Consider the following 18,796-nt stretch of genomic DNA (forward strand, 5'->3'; position numbering starts at 1 on the left):
GCTAACAACTGTCCATAACTCCAGTTCCAGGGGATCCAACAGCCTCTTCTGTCCTCTGCCGGCATTCCACGACATGAGTGCACAAATACACATTAAAAAAATAAAATATTTTTTAAAATGTCTATTATAGGTTTATGATGTTCATAAATAAAATCAAGTGGAAGCTTATATACTTTCTGTTAATTATCTAAAAATATACAATGCTCCATTTATTTTGGAGAAACCACTACATTAGCAAATGGGAGTTCAAAAATATCAATCAAATATAAAAAAGCTGGAGTGTTACATCAGATGTAACTTACTTAATATTTCTTGGCCTTTTAATGAAGTTCACATTTAATGTAATTTAATTAAGCTAGGTGTGGTGGTGCACATCTATAAGCCCAGCATCAGGAAAGCAAAACAGGAAGCTCACAAGTTCAAGGCCAGCCTGGGCTATACATCAAGACTCTTCTCTCAAAAACCTAGCTGAGTGAAGAGTACTTGCCTAGCATGCACACCCACAAGACCCTTTGTTAGTACCATAAGCAACAACAGTATGTAACTCACTAAATGTCCTACAATACAGAATCCAAGTGATTGCTTAAAATTTACAGTTTATGGGCTGGAGAGAGGGCTCCATGGTTAAGAGCACTAGCTGCTCTTGCTAAGGACCCAGTTTTGATTCCCAGCACCCAAATGACAACTAACAAAATCCATTAACTCCAGTTCCAGGGGATTAGACACTCTCATCTGACCTCTGTGGGCACTGCACAACACAGATGCACTCACATGAATGCAGGCAATACACTCATAAAAAACAAAACAAAACCCTACTTTTTAAAAATAGTTTTTATTAAGGTTTTTTCCCTAATATTATTATATACTAATATATATTAGTAAGTATATACATTATATACTAATCTGTATTAGAATATATTATTAAGGAATAATACTAATTATTTCCTTTTTTGGAGACAGAATCTCACTATGTTGCCCTAGTTAGCTGGTCTTATACTCACATTCCTCCTACCTCAGCTTCTGAAGTACAGGGATTGCAAGTGTATACCATCACCCTCAGCTGAAGTTTGTTTAACCTAGTGTTAAACGACTAATGTTTAACCTTCTACTTTATGAGTAAGCAACAATTTAACATTCTTGTTACTGAACATCTAGGCTGCTTCTATTTCTTAGTTATTAAATAACATCAGGTAGAAATTAGCAATATCAATTACAATAACATTTTAACTATCGGGTTTTTAAAAACAGTGTGGGCTGCTGGGCATGGTGGTGCAAGCCTTTAATCCCAGCACTCGGAAGGCAGAAGCAGGTGGATCTCTGTGAGTTTGAGGCCAGCCTGGTCTACATAGAGCTCCAGGCCAGCTGGGGCTACAGGGAGACCCTGTCTCAAAAATACAAACAACAACAACAACCTCCCCCCCAAAAAAAACCAAAAACAGTGTGGTGGCCTACAACTTTAATCCTAGCCAGATAGAGAGAAGGATCTCTGTGAAATCAAGGCCAGTGAATTCCAGGCCACCTAGGGCTACGGGGAGACCCTGTCTCAAAAACAACAACAAAAAACTACCAAACTACACAAAACTATGTGTGGGTCAGGGTGTAGCAGTGCGTGCCTTTAATCCCAGCACTATGCAGGCCAGAGGCAAGAGGATCTCTATGAATTTGAGGCTAGCCTGGTCAACATAGTGAGTTCTAGGGCAGCCAGGGCTACATAGGGAGATCCTGTCCCAATAAATAAATAAATTTAATAAAAAAAAATTTTAATGGGGGGCTGGAGAGATGGCTCAGTGGTTAAAAGCACTGGCTGTTCTTACAGAAGACCCAGGTTCAAAGCCCAGCACCCATTTGGTGGCTAACTGTAACTCCAGTTCCAGGGGATCCGATGCCCTCTTCTGTTCTCTGCAGGCACTGCAGGACACGGGCACATAACACATGCAGGCATAACATTCATACACATTAAAAAAAAAACTTAAGCTGGGCACGGTGGTACATGCCTTTAATCCTAGCACTTGGGAGGTAGAGGCAGGTAACAAATAGGGTTTTTCTTTTTATTTATTTATATTTTATGTATATGAGTATTTTGCTTGCCTGTATGTGAATGTACCCATGCATGCACTGCCCATAGAGGCCAGAAGAGGGCATCAGATCCCCAGGAACTGGAGTTGTGGATGGTTGTTAAGCCACCATGTGGGTGCTGGAAACCAAACCTGGGTCCTCTGTAAGAACAGCCAGTGCTCTTAACTGCAGAGCCATCTCTCCAGTCCCAACAAAGTTTTTTTTTTTTTTTTGTCTTTTTGAGACAGGGTCTCCCTGTAGCCCCAGCTGGCCTTGAACTCACAGAGATCCACCTGCCTCTGCTTCCTGAGTGCTGGGACTAAAGGCGTGTACCATAACAACCCAGCCCAACAAATAGTTTTTAAAGCATACCATGTATGATTCTTTTTGTTTCTGGTGCTTTGGGTGCTATTTACCTTGATAAATAATGAAACAATCCTTTGGCAAATCCTGCCGTGTGATACAACCTCCATCTGCTCCCAGGAGAAACAGCACTTTGGGAGGGTTCTTCCTAATTGCGTCTACCCCAGGTTTATAGCCAAGGTCCAAAGCAGCTACCTGGCTTGCAATCCTTTAATTAAAAAAAAAAAACAAAAAACAATTATGGAATTTTAGAGTACATGTAGCATTTGCAGTATAAACAATGTGAGTAATTGCATAGGAATAATTTCTAGTTTCTTTTTACATCCTATGCTGTCAAAGACCATTTCTTACTCACTGGATATAGTCTCTTTTTGTGTGTGGAACTGGGGAGTGAACCTGTGCATGCTACTAGGCAAGTACTGTAATGCATCTCCCAACACCCTGAGGTAATATGCAATGGAATAATTCTGGAAACTTTAAGATAGCTCTAAATGCCTTAAGTTCAACTTATTTAACATAGCAAAACATAAAACACACATTAAGGCAAATATACTCATTAGAGAAAAGTCACATGATTTTGAAAATCAAAAGGGGGCTAGACATGGTGGCACACTGCTGTAATCCAAATACTCAGGAGGCAAAGGCAAGAGGAGGATCAAGATGATCTTCAGTTGAGGCCAGCCTGGGCTATACCAGGAGTTCAAAGTCAGTCAGGATTATATAAGACCCTATCTTGAAAGGGAGGGAGGGAGGGAGGGAGGAAGGAACTAACACACTATTGATAAAACAGTAATTCAAGCAGGAAATAACTCTAATTCTGGAATACAGGAGTCAGAGACAGGAGGACTGCAAGTTTGAGACCAACCTTACTGGGCAAAATAGAGAGCTCAAAGCTAGGCAGGCATGGTGGTGCACACCTTCAATCCCAGCACTCAAGAGGCAGAGGCAGGTGGACCTCTGTGAGTTCAAGGCCAGCCTGGTCTACGTAGTGAGTTCCAGGCCAGCTGGGGCTACAAGGAGACCCTGTCTCAAACTCAAACACACACACACACACAGAGAAAAGTTCAAAGCTATCTGAGATACAAGTGATACCCTGTCTCAAAATACCACCCCCTCAAAAAAATTCAGGAAAAATCATTACTTTACAGATTAGCGTATGTCAGTCAAGATTTTTTTCCCTATGACTATTATTTAGAGCAGTAGAAAATAATCTTTTAAAGAAAAGGTCTAGAATAACAATCCTTCTAAAACAAGGTAGAAACATTCAAAACACCTTTAGAAATATTTACCCTTGTTTACTACAATAGTTCTACTTTTAGAAATCTACCCAAAATTATCTCTGCTGTTTGTTTATTCAATGTTTTGGTGCAGAGGTAGGAATCCATGGCCTTTCGAATGGCTAGAGAAGTACTTTACCAACAAACTACACCCTCGGCCACTCATTGAATTATTCAAAAGTTGTCAGAAACTAACATCAATGTGGGCTCGAGAAATGGTTCAGTGGTTAAGAACACTCACTGCTCTGGTAGAGAACAGGGGTTTGACTCCCAGCATCCACATGGTGACTAACTTCAGTTCTAGGGAATCTAGAGCCATCTTCTGGCCTGTGCACTGCACGTACTTGGTACACTTACATTCACACAGGCAAAACACACACACACACACACACACACGCACACACACACACACACACACAGTATCAATGTATGTGTAAAAAAGGAAATAAAAGCCCTGTGCACACATTTAATCCCCGCACTTGGGGGGAGGCAGAAGTAGGTAGATCTCTGTGAGAGCAAGATCACCCTGCTTTACAGTGAATTCCAAGCCAACTGGGACTATAAGGAAGCCCTGACTAAAAAATAAATAAATAGGAAATACATAAATTTTTTTTTTTGGTCTTTTTGAGACAGGGTCTCCCTGCAGCCCCAGCTGGCCTGGAACTCACTATGTAGACGAGGCTGGCCTTGAACTCACAAAGATCCGCCTGCCTCTGCCTCCCAAGTGCTGGGATTAAAGGCATGCGCCACCATGCCTGGCTTAATAAATAAAAATTTTAAAGATTACAAATGACATAAAGCTCATAAAAGAATTCCTAACTATAGGAGAAAATTCTTACTTGGTAATGAGAACTAGTTAAAATCAGTACACAAAATTGTAGTCACAGTGTAATTTCAACTAAATAACTAAAAAACATTTACACGGGAAAAAAAGAAACTAAAATAGCAATAGGAATTATTTACAGATCACGAGATAACCACCACTTCCATGTCACACTTTGTTCTCTTTCCAGCTTTCCTAAAATATACTTCCATAATTTATATGTTTAGAAAGAAACACCTTCAGTCAGATTCTCGTCCACATTAGCTTATGTTTTATCTTTTAATCAAAGTCAGAGGACTTGCTGCAAGTTTTGAACTGATTTTAAGTATTCACTTATTGTTTTCAACAGCCACTATTTCAGGGTTGTTTTTTTTTTTTATTTTTTTATTTTGCTTTATTTTTGAGACAGGGTCTTGTATATCCCAGGCTGGTCTCAAAGTTATGATGAAGTCAAGAATGATCTTGAACTTCTGATCTTCCTGCTTCCATCTCTGCTGCAATTACAGGAGTGCATGGCCATGCCTGTTTTATGTGGTACTGGGGATGAAATCCAGGGCTTTGTGCATGCTAGGCAAATATTCTAATAACTGAGCTATATCATATCCTCTGCCCCACATTTTAAAAAAATTAATTTTTGGCTGGGTGTGGTGGCGCACACCTCTAATCCCACCAGAGGCAGAGCCAGGTGGATCTCTGTGAGTTCAAGGCCAGCCTGGTCTACATAGTGAGTTCCAGGCCAGCTGGGGCTACAGGGAGACCCTGTCTCAAAAAGACCAAAAAATATAAAAATTAAAAAAAATTTTTTTTTAATTAAAAAAAATTAATTTTTGGTCCCTATACAAAGAAATGGGTTTAATTTTTATTCCCCTCCACATTGCCCTAACCCACTCCCTTCAGAAAACTTACTGTTATTACCTTGCATTCTTCTCATACAGAAAATATTTTGCATTTCATATCTGCAATGGGAATGATATTTCTAAATGCTATTTGTATATATAAATGTGACAATTCTGTCAGGAACACATACACCCAAAATCATTTGAATTTTATAGTATATAAACAATTACTCAACAAACCTATGAAGGATATTCATAACTTTCCAATCTCCAGCAACACCACTTGTTACTCGAATCTTTTGTGCAATGCTAGACACAGCTGCAAGAATTGCTGCCCCATCATTTCTCTGGAGTGCCGAACTGCCTAAAACCACCATTGGTTTTTTAGCTTCCTTTAAGACCTATTTAAAAAAAAGCATAATTAAAAATACTACAAGTAGCTGGGCATGGTAACACATACTTCTAATCCCAGCACTTGGGAGGCAGAGGCAGGCAGATCTCTGAGTTCCAGGCCAGGTCTACAGAGTGAGTTCCAGGCAAGTCAGGACAACACAGTGATACTCTGCCTTAAATAAGTAAAAAAAAATAAATAAAATAAAAAATACATAAATAAATAAATAAACAAACAAACAAACAAACAAGTATGCTAAATACCTAACTGTACTTGCATCTACAATATGTTCTTTCAAGTTTTGGATCTAACTCAGAGTCTTTGATTTACTTAAAAATACAGAATACAGCCGGGTGTGGTGGCATACACACACCTTTGATCGCAGCACTTGGGAGGCAGAGGCAGGCAGATCTCTGTGAGTTCAAGGCCAGCCTGGTCTACATAGTGAGTTCCAGGACAGCTGGGGCTAGAGGGAGACCCTGTCTCAAAAAAGACAAAAAAAAAAAAAAAATCTATCTATCTATCTATCTATCTATCTATCTATCTATCTACACACAATATATGTACAACCAGAGTTAATTTAATATAAAACATCTTGCCAATGCTACTGTGAAAAAGCTGAGTATCACACAAAACAAATTTCATATAAGTATTGGGATTAAAAATCCTAGTCAAGCTGGGTGTGGTGGTGCATGCCTTTAATCCCAGCACTCAGGAGGCAGAGTCAGGTAGATCTCTGTGAGTTCAAGGTCAGTCCAGTCTACACAGTTAGACCCTGTCTCAAAACAACAATAACAACAAAGAGAGAAAGAGAGAGACAGGGAGACACAGAGGAGAAAAGGAAAGAAAAAAGAAAAGAAAAGAAAAAGGAAAAGGAGAGAGTCCTAGCCAAGTATCCTTTGATCAGAGTGAGTGTGGACAGGTCCCATACAACCTAGAGATTCAAATGGTACTGAAGACTCAGGTGTGGTGGCACACTCCTGGAATTCCAACACTTGGGAGCAGAAGTAAAGGAATCATCACAAGTTTGAGGCCAGTCTAGTCTATGTAATGAGTTCTAGGCCAGCCAGGGACACATGAAAATCTGTCTCAAAAAAAACAAGACAAAACAAAACAAAACCCAAAACAAAACAAAAAACGCCAGGCATGCATGCACCTTTAACCTCAGCACTCCCTGAGGCAGAGTTAGGCAGATCTCTATGAGATTGAGGCCAGCCTGATCTAAATACTGAATTCCAGGCCAGCTGTGGCTACAGGGAGACCCTGTCTCAAAACAAAAACAACCAATGACAACATGGTACGAAAGGAAAGGAAAGGAAAAATCATGTTCAAATATTATTGCCTACTGCCTCCTAGACAGAGAAGGAGGTAGGGAAAGCAATACAGCATATCTAAAACATTAAGGGTTTGGCTTTACATTACAATAATTCTCTCAATGCCAAAATCAGACAGGAAGTAAATCTCAAAAGGATAGAAAACCAGAGACTTGTCGAAGATCGACAAATATGAAGCTCAGTGAAACATCTATAGTTCATGTGTTACTATAAAAACAGTAAAAATTTGGGCCGGGCGTGATTGTGCATGCCTTTGATCCCAGCACTTGGGAGGCAGAGGCAGGTGGATCTCTGTGAGTTCAAGGCCAGCCTGGTCTACATAGCAAGTTCTAGGCCAGCTGGGACTACAGGGGGACCCTGTCTCAAAAAGACCGAAAAAAAAAAAATTAGATAGTAATAAAGCAACAAGAGTAAAAATAAAAGTTAAGCGCACCTGGCTGAATGGGTGGTTTCCCGAAGCAATGTCCTGCAGAATTTTAGGAGAGTCTCCAAGATGGTCGTATCTGTAAGTAAGGTCCACTGGACTACCTATGAGAGCCACTTTTAAGTCATTATGAAGCCAGCTGAATAAAAAGAATTTTGGAGCCAAATAAGTTAGATATAGTTTACCAAGTCAGACCCATACTAAGTTTGACTCTATTTACAATCACAAAATGTTAAAAGCACTCAGACTATTTAACCTTAACAGATATAATGATTTAGTGTGTACCTTTCAAAATAGAGTATTGTAAAAATACACATCAAAGCAATTCAGCAAATTAATTTGCTACGTAGGAATGCTAAGTACAAGTCAGACATAAACAAGAACTTTGATCTTAGAATAACTGCTCTGCAGTTTTTATTTTGCAGTGCTTACATGGCAAGGTCAATTATCTCCCAATTACCCATTTAAACACAGTTCATGAAAATAAACTATCTGTGGTGACCATTTATTCTGGTTTTTCTGAGGTGGTGATACATAATTCCCTCTTCCACTCTCAACTGTTTCTCAGTTTAAATAATAAATCACATGGCTGCCCTATTATTAGAAAAAAAACAATGTGCTGATGAGATGTTCTACAAAATAGTCTGTGCGCTTCAGAAAAAACAAAAAAGAGTCTGAAATGTCAAGACATTAATTGCAATATCTGACTCCAGAATGAATGTTGAACAGGAAAAATAAAATTGCAGTAAAAGGGGGCTGGAGAGATGGCTCAGCAGTTAAGAACACTGGTTGTTCTTACAGAAGATCCAGGTTCTAATCCCAGCACCCACATGGCAGCTAACAACTGTCCATAACTCCAGTTCTGACCTCCGTGAGCACTGCACAACACGGGTGCACTTACCTACATGCAGGCAGTAGATGCATACACATAAAATAAAAATAATAAATAAAAATTCTAAAAATTGCAATAAAAGATGGGGCTGAGGGGCTGGAGAGATGGCTCAAGGACCCAGATGGCAGAGGACCCAGGTTCAAATCCCAGCACTCACATGGTGGCTAACAACCATCTGTAACTCCAGTTCCAGGGGATCTGACACCTTCTTCTGACTTCCATGGGCATTGCATGACACGGGTGCACTTACATACATGCAGGCAATACATAATACACACAGACACATAAAATAAAAATAATAAATGTTTTTTTGAAAAAAAAAGATGGGACTGGGAATGTAGTTCCATTGGTAGAGGGCTTGCCTAGCATGCACAGAGGGAGAAGAACTGAATTTAATCCCCAGCACCAAACAAACAATAAAACCCAAAACAAAACAAAAAGTAAAAACAAGGGAGGGGCCAGCAGGATGACAGCTCAACAGATTATGACTCTTGATACCAAGCCCGGCAAACTGAATTGGATCCCCAAGATTACAAAGTAGAAAGAGAACTCGACTCCTGAAAATCATCCTCTGATCTCCACACATACACCATAGCATGTGATACACACCCACACATAATATAAAAACAAACAAATACGCATGCCTGTAATTCAAACAGAAAGTTGGGAGGCAGGAGAATAAGAAGTTCAACCTCAATTACGTAGTAAGTTCAAGGTCAGCCTGAACCACTTCATGAGATCCTGTCTCAAAAAGAAAGAAAAAGGGGCTGGAAAAATGGCTCAGTGGGTAAGAGCACTAGCTGCTCTTGCTGAGGACCTGAGTTCAGTTCCCAGAACCCACATGGAAGTTAACAATCATTGGCAACTCTAGTTCTAGAGGATCTGACGCCCTCTTGGCCTTCAGAGGCATTGCATGCACGTTGTACATTTACATACATTCAGACAAAAATGTTCATATACATAATAGTATTTTAAAAAAAGAAAAAGAAAAAAAGTATAGAATGAGGTGTTGACAGCACCTAGCTATAATCCCAGCATCTGAGAGCTTAGTAGAGGCAAGAGGATCAGGAATTCAAGGTCCTCTGTGACTACATAGTGACTTGGAGGCCAACCTAGGCCACATGAGACTCTGTCTCAAAAGCAACAACAAAGAAAATTACAGAAAAATTTGTGAAATTTAAATATAAAGTATGTATTACATAATAATCTTGCATTAAGACTAAATTTATATAGAGAATGCACCTGGTTTCAAGAAATTCACACTATGGTATTTTAAGGATAAAAGGGCACAATGTATACAACTTATTTTCAGAAGAGTTAGAAAATTATATTCACATACCTGTATCAGAGAGTGCTAAAATAATGGTGCAATGTTAACTTCAGTTGATCTAGGTAAATAATACAAATAGCAGGTACTACAGGACCTTTTTAAACATATAAATTTTTCAAAATAAAAAAGATGGGCCTAGCCAGGCATGGTAGAACACACCTGTAGTCCCAGCACTTGGGAGGCAGAGCCAGGTGATCTCTGTGAGTGCAAGGCCAGCCTGGTCTACATAGTGAGTTCCAGGCTAGCTGGGGCTATAGGGAGACCCTGTTTCAAAAAGATTAAAAAAAAAAAGATGGGCCTGATGGAGCAGTCCTGTAATCCCAACACCCAGGAGCCCAACATAAGAAAATTACAGTGTTAGGCCAGCCTGGACTAATAAACTATACTTTGTCTTATTAAAAAAAAAAAAGCTGGGTGGGGTGGCTGAGATGGCTCAGTGGGTAAAAGGCACTTGCTGTTAAGCTTGATGACCTGAGTTCAATCCCTAAGACCCAAAACCAACTCTAAAATTGTCCTCTGACCTCTGAGTGTCATGGCATGCACATGTATTTGCACAGACACACACACACACACACAAATAAATAAATAAATATAATAAAATGATTTAAAAGTCAACAAAATTAATTAAAAGATATAGGGCTGGGGTCTGGAGAGATGGCTCAGCAGTTAAGAGCACTGGCTGCTCTTACAGAGGACCCGGGTTCGGTTCCTAGCACCCACATGGCAGCTAACTGTCTGTAACTTCAGTTCCAGGGGATCCGACATCCTCTTCTGACTCCTGTGGGCATTGTACAACATGGGTGTACTATTATACATGCAGGCAATACACGCATCCACATAAATAAAATAAAAATTATAAATAAAATATTTTATTTATTTATTTTTTATGTGGATGTGTGTAAAGAGCAGCCAGTGTTGTTAACCACTGAGGCATTTCTCTAGCCCCCAAAAAATATTGTTTTGAAAAAGAAATGTCTTCTGCAAGAACAGCCAGTGTTCTTAACTGCTGAGCCATCTCTCCAGCCCCAAATAAAATATTTTTTTTAAAGATATGAAAGTGGATGTGGGTGGTTTGATTCCAGCACTTGGAAGGCAGAGGCAGGCAGATCTTTGTAAGATCAAGGTCAGCCTGGTCTACATAGAGGTTCCAAGCCAGCTAGGGCTACAGGAGACCCTGTCTCAAAAAACAAAAACAAAAACACAACAAAAAAGCTATGGGGGTAGGAAATGATCTGTCAGGAATCTTTCTGCAGAGTCAATACAACTAACACATGCTAGGAATAACCTAAAATAACCACTTTCATACATACAGCAATCACATATTTTTACACCTTGATTATTAGTTACCTCTTTCGAATTCTAGCATTAAACAGTGGTGCCTCAAAACGTGGATTTGTACCAATCAGAAGGACAATATCTGCCTCTTCCACGCCAGCAATTGTTGTATTGAGAAGGTAATTGGAACGTAAATCTGTGCTAGAAATACAATATGACACAAGCTTAAAGAAAAACAGTAACAACAAAAGCTCCTGCAAATTACAACTAATATATGCTGAGAACCATGCAATATCCTCCCATCATCAATCCCAATGTACTCGCTCAAAGGTTTTCATTAAGTGTGTCTAAGTTTTGTTTTGTTTTTGAGACAAGGTCTCACTCTATAGCCCCCGCTGGACTAGAACTCACTATGTAGCTCCATCTGACCCTGAACTTGAACAATCCTCCATTTACCCTCCCAAGTGAGCCACTATACCAGGGAGTATGTCAAAATGAGATCAAACTTACAGTATCTCTTAATCTATCTGATTTGCCCCCATTTTTTAGCTTTTGATTTTTCAAAGTTTTTAATTGATGTATAGTAATTCCACATTCATAATCGCATTTTTATACACATATAAAATATACTTTGATCATATTTCCCGTGGCTACCCTCTCACTCTTGCTAATCTTCCTTTTCTCAAACAGTTCCGTTTCTACTTCTGTGACTTTGACGTCTATGTGAAAATAGATTGGTATGTTAGAGAATCATAGCAAGTCACAAATTGAGTCGCTGATACAAAGATGTGGTTTTATGTAAATACAAGGAAAAATGATGGCTGAGTAAGGTGGCACACACCTTTAATCCTAGCACTTGTGAGAAAGAAGGATCCTCAATTACAGTTTGAGGCCAACCTGCGCTAAAGCAACTCTTAAAAAAAAAAACACAAAAAATCCCAGCTTGGTTTCCTTGGCAGGATGGCTGCCAGCGGACTCTACCGCGCCTGTTATCAGGAGGTGCTGAGCACTGTGCACTTATTCTATCTGGATATCACAGTGAAACAGGGATGAGATAAAGTCCAAGAAATTTTTATAAAGAATGCCCGTGTGACAGACCCCAGAGTGGTTGATCTTCTGGTCATTAAGAGAAAGATGGAGCTGGAAGAAACCATTTAAGTGTGGAAGTAGTGGACATGTGTTATGGGGTTCTTCCATGAAACAGAAACACTAAGGCCAAAGGATTTCCTATCCAAGTTCTATGCTGGCCACGACCCATGAAGTCACTCAGTGGAAAGGTGCTTGTGATATTTATTTTAGAGTCCAAATAAACTCATTATTTGATGGTTTAAAAATAAAACAAAACAAAACAAAACAAAAAACAGCTCAGTGTGGTGGGGTACACAGCACTCAGGAGGCAGAGGCTAGCGGATCTCTGTGAGATTGAGGCCAGCATGGTTTACATCATGAGTTCCAGGTCAGCTGTCTCCAAAAGACCAAAAGAAACCTAGACCCCAGCTTCATGTTTCTCACCCTGCTCCTTCGGTGGGGAAGATCTCTTCAGTGCACAAAGTGTCAGAGTCCACTTTATTAAGCAAATCTTTCAGAGACACTAGGGCTTCAGCATCCACTAAGCCACCTGCAATGGCTGCTACATCCTTGCCTTGAAAACTCTGCAACTAGAATGAACAAAAGGTATCATTAAGAAACCTACAGTCAGCAAAGACCACAGCTGTTCAGAAAATAAGACAAGTCATTTTCAAGATCCGCCTGCCTCTGCCTCCCAAGTGCTGGGACTACAGGCGTGCGTCACCACACCTGGCTCTCAAGTACCAAAAAAAGTAATGAACATCTGACTAAAAAGTTTTACACTGATTACTAATTCATTTAAGAGTGGAAGGGAGCAATGGATGTGGGGCTCAGGTAGTAACATTAGCTTGGCAGGAAGCTAGTTGTTTCATATTTGAGAGGAGTTTCAAAATAAGATCTGGAGAGTGAAAATTTGTGGAGTGGAGTTACCTTAAATGCAACCTCTCTTCAAGTGTCTGCCATTCCCTCCAGGCTTTTTTCCTTTGATCAAAACCTTTTACTCTCTATTTGGTCCTGGGAATTAAACTGAAGGCTTTGCAAATGCTAAGCACATTCAGTACAAGTGAGATATACCCAGGCCCCCTCCACTTTTCCTCTGGCAAGCTCACATTCATTCCCAGGCTTTGTTCCAAGAATTCTCTAGGAAGGCATCTTGATATGGTAGTTTTGGTTAGGCCTCCCTCCCTTATGCAGTCTCTCTGCTATCAGTAGCATAGGATAATTAGGCATCTTTCTCCAGTACTGCAGGGTGGGAGGTAGGGATCACTATGGGTTATAGTCTAGCACTGAGTATTTGGGATATGGCTCTCTAAAACGAACTATAATCTTGGTAAGAAAGGAAGAGACAAATGTCCTGGCCACCCCAACCCCTTCGTAGCTGTTTCATTGGAATCTGCACACTATTTGTTCTATATTTCAATTATTTACCATTCCAGCAACTTGAGAGAGTGCATCTTCCCAGGAGGTATATATTAAAAGCCCTTTTTCATTTCTGACCATTGGCTCAGTAAGTCTCTGACGTTTTAATCCATCATAAGCAAATCTAGACAAAAGAAATCATATAATTTATAGAATCTTACTAAGGAGCAACTATAATTTTCAAATTTAAAGCCTGTAATAAATGTTATTCAAATAGAAGATTAGCTAAAGTACAAAATAATGAATACCTAAGCTAAGCATGGTGGCACAAGCCTAAAATCTCAGCTACTTGGGAGGCTGAGGCAGAAAGATTGAAAGCTCTGAGTCAGCCTGGGGAATTTAAGGAGAACCTATCTCAAAATAAAAAGTGAAGAAGGATGGCTGGGGATACAGCTAGTGGTAAAGCACTTGCCTAGCATGTTTGAGGAAGTGAAAAACTCAACAAGCCAATTTGAAATAACAGGAGAAAGCCCCACCAATAGAATGAATGAAATGGAAAACAGAATATCAACACTGGATGATAAAGTTGAAGAACTGGACTGTGTAAACAAAGATTATGAAAAATTTAAGAAATCACAAGAATGGAATATGCAGGAATTATGTGACAGTTGAAGAACTGGACTGTGTAAACAAAGATTATGAAAAATTAAATAACCCCCCCCCCACAGGAATAGAATATGCAGATGTGGGACAACATGAAAAGACGAAATCTACGCATCATAGGCATAGAGGAAGAAGAATTTCAGGTTAACGGTACTAACCAGATTTTAAACAGTTTTGTAGCAGAGAATTTCCCAAAATTAAGGAAAGACATCCCCATGCAAATACAAGAAGCACACAAAACACCAAATAGACAAGACCAGAAAAGAAACTCCCCACAACATATCATAATAAAAACACTAGCTGTACAGATGAAAGAGAGAATACTGAAAGCTACAAAAGAAAAACAAGAACTCACACATAAAGGAAAACCCATCAGGATTACAGCTGACTCATCAGCACAAACTATGAATGCCAGAAGAGCCTGGACCAAAGTATTCCTAGTTCTAAATGACCATAGATGCTAACCTAGACTACTTTACCAAGCAAAAATGTCTATTATAGTTGAAAGGGAAAGAAAAATCTTCCGTTAATAGGCTGAAAGAATATATGTCTACAAAACCAGCTCTTCAAAGAATATTTGAAGCAATACAAAGAACGGAGAAAAGAACAACTATACCCAAGGTGCAACAGAAAGAACCTAAATGAAGATATAACTGTAGAAACAAAAAATTAGACAAAGAATGCAAACAGTAATCAAAATGATGCCAATAATAACTTTAAATACGAATGGACTGAACTCCCCAGTCAAAAGACACAGGCTAACTGAATAAATTAAGAAACAAAATCCAGCCGAGCATGGTAGTACATGCCTTTAAACCTAGAACTCTGGAGACAGAGGCTGGTGTATCTCTGTGAACTGAAGGCCAGCCTGGTCTACCCAGCTGAGTTCTAGGCCAACTAAGGCTTACAGGGAGACCCCCTGTCTCAAAAAGAAAAAAATTCATCCTTTTGTGTCTGCAAGAAACCCATCTCACCTTCAAAGACAACACTACCTTAAGGTAAAAGGATGGAAAAGAAGAGACAATTACACGCAACTCACACTTTGAAACAAGCAGGGGTTGCAATTCTAATATCTGACAGAAAGGACTTTAAAGTAAAAGCAATCAGAAGAGATAAAAAGGGTCACTTCATTCTGATCTAGCGCACCCAAATTCATTAAAAACAACACTACAGGACTTGAAGACACAGATTAACCCTAACTTAGTAATAGTAGGGAACTTCAATACCCCATTGTCTCCATTAGACAGGTTAACCGGACAAAGAATAAACAGGGAGCCATCTGAATTAAACAATACCATACATCAACTGGACCTAATAGACATCTACTGAATGTTCCACCCAAGCACCAAAGAATACACTTTCTACTCAGCACCCATGGAATTTTCTCAAAAACTGACCACATACCGAGGCACAAAAAAAACTTCAACAAATACAAAAAAATTGAAATAATTCCATTCTATTAGACCACAACACAATAAAGCTTAAAATCAACAATGGAAGAAGCCCTAGTAACTATATGAACTCATAGAGATTAAACAACACACTCCTGAATGATGAGTGGGTCAAAGGAGAAATTAAGAAAGAAAGAAAAGTATTCCTGGAATTAAGCAAAAAGGACAATAAAACTTCTAGGATACTTTAAAAGCAATCCTAAGAGGGAAGTTTATAGCTCTAAATGCCTACATTAAAAAAATCAGAACGAATATAAATGAATGACTTAACATTGCAACTCAAGACTTTGGAAAGCCAAGAGCAAGTGAAACATAAGCCCAGCAGATGAGAAGAAATAACAGATGAGAAGAAATAACAAAAATCAGAGCAGAAATTAATGAAATAGAAACAAAGAAAACAATACAAAGAATTAATGAATCTAAAAGCTGGTTATTTGAAAAGCTAAACAAGATAGACAGACCCTTAGGCCAGTTAACCAAAAGAAAGAAAGAGCAAATCCAAATTAACAAAATCAGAGATGAAAGGGGAGATATCACAGACACCCCAAATATCCAGAACATTCTAATGGAATACTTTAAAAACCTATACTCATATTAACTTTGAAAACCTAAAAAAATAGTTTGATATCTAAAATCATGGGACCCATCAAAGCTAAATTAAGAAGAGATCAACAGACCTATAACATATAAGGAAATCAAAACAGTAATAAAAAAACCTCCCAACTAAAACAAGCACAGGCCCAGATGGATTTACAGCAGAATTCTACCAGATTTAAAGAAGACCTGCAACCAATACTATTTAAATTATTCAAAAAGATAGAAGTACAGGGAGAACTTCCAAATCCATTCTATGAAGCCAGCATGGCTTTAATACCCAAACTAGGTGAAGACACAACCAAAAAAGAAAACTACAGACCCATATCCTTAATGCAAACATCTCAACAAAATACTTGCATACAGACACACATCAAAAAGATCATCCACCATGATCAAGCAGGCCTTATTCCAGAGATGCTGGAATGGTTCAAAATTTGCAAGTCAATAAGCATCATAAATCATATAAATGGACTCAGTGACAAAAATCACATGGTCATCACAATAGATGCAGAAAAGGCCTTTGACAAAATTCAGCATGGATTCATGAAAACAGCTCTAAAGGAAATTGGACTGGAGGGAACATTCCTCAACATAATTAAAGCTATATACAACAAACCCACAGCCAACATCATTCTAAATGGAGAAAAACTGGAAGCATTCCCATTAAAATCAGGAACCAGACAAGGATGTCCACTATCTCCACTCCTTTTCAACATAGTGCTTAAAACTTTGGCTAGAGCAATAAGAAAACAGAAGGAAATTAAAGGAGCATTAATTGGAAAAGAAGAGGTCAAACTATCCCTTTTGGCAGATGATATACCTAAGAGATCCCAAAAATTCCACCAGAAAATTCCCAGAACTGATTGACACATTCAGTAAAGTGGCAGGTTACAAAATTAATCTACAAAAATCAGTAGCCTTTCTATACACCAATAACAAGCAATCAGAAAGAGAGTACAGGAAAACCCTCCCATTCACAATAGCCTCAAAAAATTTTTTTCCTCAGAATAAACCTAACCAAAAACATTAAAAATCTCTACAACAAAAATTTTTAATCTTTAAAGAAAGATTGAGAAAGACACCAGAAGGACTCCCATGCTCATGGATTGGAAGAATTAATATTGTGAAAATGACCATCTTAACCAAAAGCAATACATAGATTCAATGCAATCCCAATCAAAATTCACATGACATACTTCACAGACTTAGAAAAAAACATCTTCAAATGATTATGGAAGCACAAAAGACCCTGGATAGCCAAAGCAACCTTGAGCACAAAAAGCAACACTGGGGGGATTACTATATCAGATCTCAAACTATACTACAGAGCTATAGTCATAAAAACAGCATGGTACTGGTACAAAAACAGACACATAGATCAATGGAACATCACTGAAGATCCAAACCTGAGTACATGCAATTTCAGCCACCTGATATTTGACAAAGGTGCCAAGAACACGCAATGGAGGAAAGACAGCATCTTCAACAAATGGTGCTGGCAAAACTGGATCTCTACCTGTAGAAGAATGAAACTAGACCCTTATCTTTCACCTTGCACAAAAGTCAACTCCAAATGGATCAAAAACCTCAATGTGAAACTCAAAACTCTGAAACTCTTAGGAGAAAACATTGGCAATAACCTAAAAGACACAGGTGTAGGAAAGGACTTTCTAAATCGGACACCAGCTGCTCAGGAATTAGGTCAAGAATCAACAAATGGGATCTCATTAAACTAAAAAGCTTCTGTACAGCAAAAGAAACAATAAAGAAAGGGAAGCGAAAACACAAAGTGAGAAAAAATCTTCACCAGTGACACATCTGACAGAGGTTTAACATCCAAAATATACAAAGAACTCAAAAAACAAAGAATCAAGAAAACAAATGAGTTCTCAAAAGAAGAAATAAAGATGGCTAAGAAACATCTTTAAAAGTGTTGAACATTGTTAGTAATTAGGGAAATGCAAATTAAAATCACCTTAAGATTTCATCTTACCCTAGTCAGACTGGTTAAGCTCAAGAGAGCAAGTGGTATCAAATGCTGGTAAATATGTAGAGAAAGGGGAACGCTCATCCACTGCTGGTGGGATTGCAAACTCATGCAACCTTATGGAAAGCAGTGTGAAGAACTCTTAAAAATCTAAAAACGGCTGGGCGTGGTGGTATAGACCTTTAGTCCCAGCACTGGGAGGCTAAGACAGGCAGATCTCTGTGAGTTCAAGGCCAGCCTAGTCTACTTAGCGAGTTCCAGTCCAGCTGGAGCTACAGGGAGACACCGTCTCAAAAAGATCCCCTCCCCGCCAAAAAATCTAAAAATGAACCTACTATATGACCTGGTTATACCACTCCTTGGCATATACCCAAAGGATTCATCCTATGGCAGAGATAATTGTACAACCATGTTTATTGCTGTTCTTTTCACAATAGCTAAGAGATGGAAGCAACCTATGTGCCCCTCAACTGACGAGTGGTTAACAAAAATGTGATACATTTACACAATGGAGTTCTACTCAGTAGTAAAGACAGATGAAATAATAAAATTTGTAGGTAAATGGATAGATCTAGAAACTGTTATACTAAGTGAAGTAACACAGACTCAGAAAAACAAAAGATGTATGTTCTCCCTCATTTGTGGATCCCAGCATCAAATCCTTATGAGTG

At 38.9% G+C, this 18,796-nt stretch overlaps 1 protein-coding gene across 2 annotated transcripts in view; it reads right to left on the minus strand.

Annotated features, from left to right (window-relative positions):
- Nucleotides 1-18,796, minus strand: part of Ndufs1 (NADH:ubiquinone oxidoreductase core subunit S1) — a 49,600-nt gene that overhangs the window by 7,485 nt on the left and 23,319 nt on the right. For both annotated transcript variants that reach the window (XM_029569915.1, XM_008846177.3), the window contains 6 exons: nucleotides 13,497-13,611; nucleotides 12,513-12,658; nucleotides 11,073-11,201; nucleotides 7,513-7,642; nucleotides 5,595-5,755; nucleotides 2,472-2,626 (listed from right to left, as the gene is read on the minus strand). In XM_029569915.1, the coding sequence (XP_029425775.1) occupies nucleotides 2,472-2,626; nucleotides 5,595-5,755; nucleotides 7,513-7,642; nucleotides 11,073-11,201; nucleotides 12,513-12,658; nucleotides 13,497-13,611 (836 nt within the window). The remainder of the gene's footprint in view (nucleotides 1-2,471; nucleotides 2,627-5,594; nucleotides 5,756-7,512; nucleotides 7,643-11,072; nucleotides 11,202-12,512; nucleotides 12,659-13,496; nucleotides 13,612-18,796) is intronic.

The sequence above is a fragment of the Nannospalax galili genome, unplaced genomic scaffold, assembly GCF_000622305.1.
Source record: "Nannospalax galili isolate Female #2095 unplaced genomic scaffold, S.galili_v1.0 scaffold281, whole genome shotgun sequence".
Taxonomy (NCBI): Eukaryota; Metazoa; Chordata; class Mammalia; order Rodentia; family Spalacidae; genus Nannospalax; species Nannospalax galili.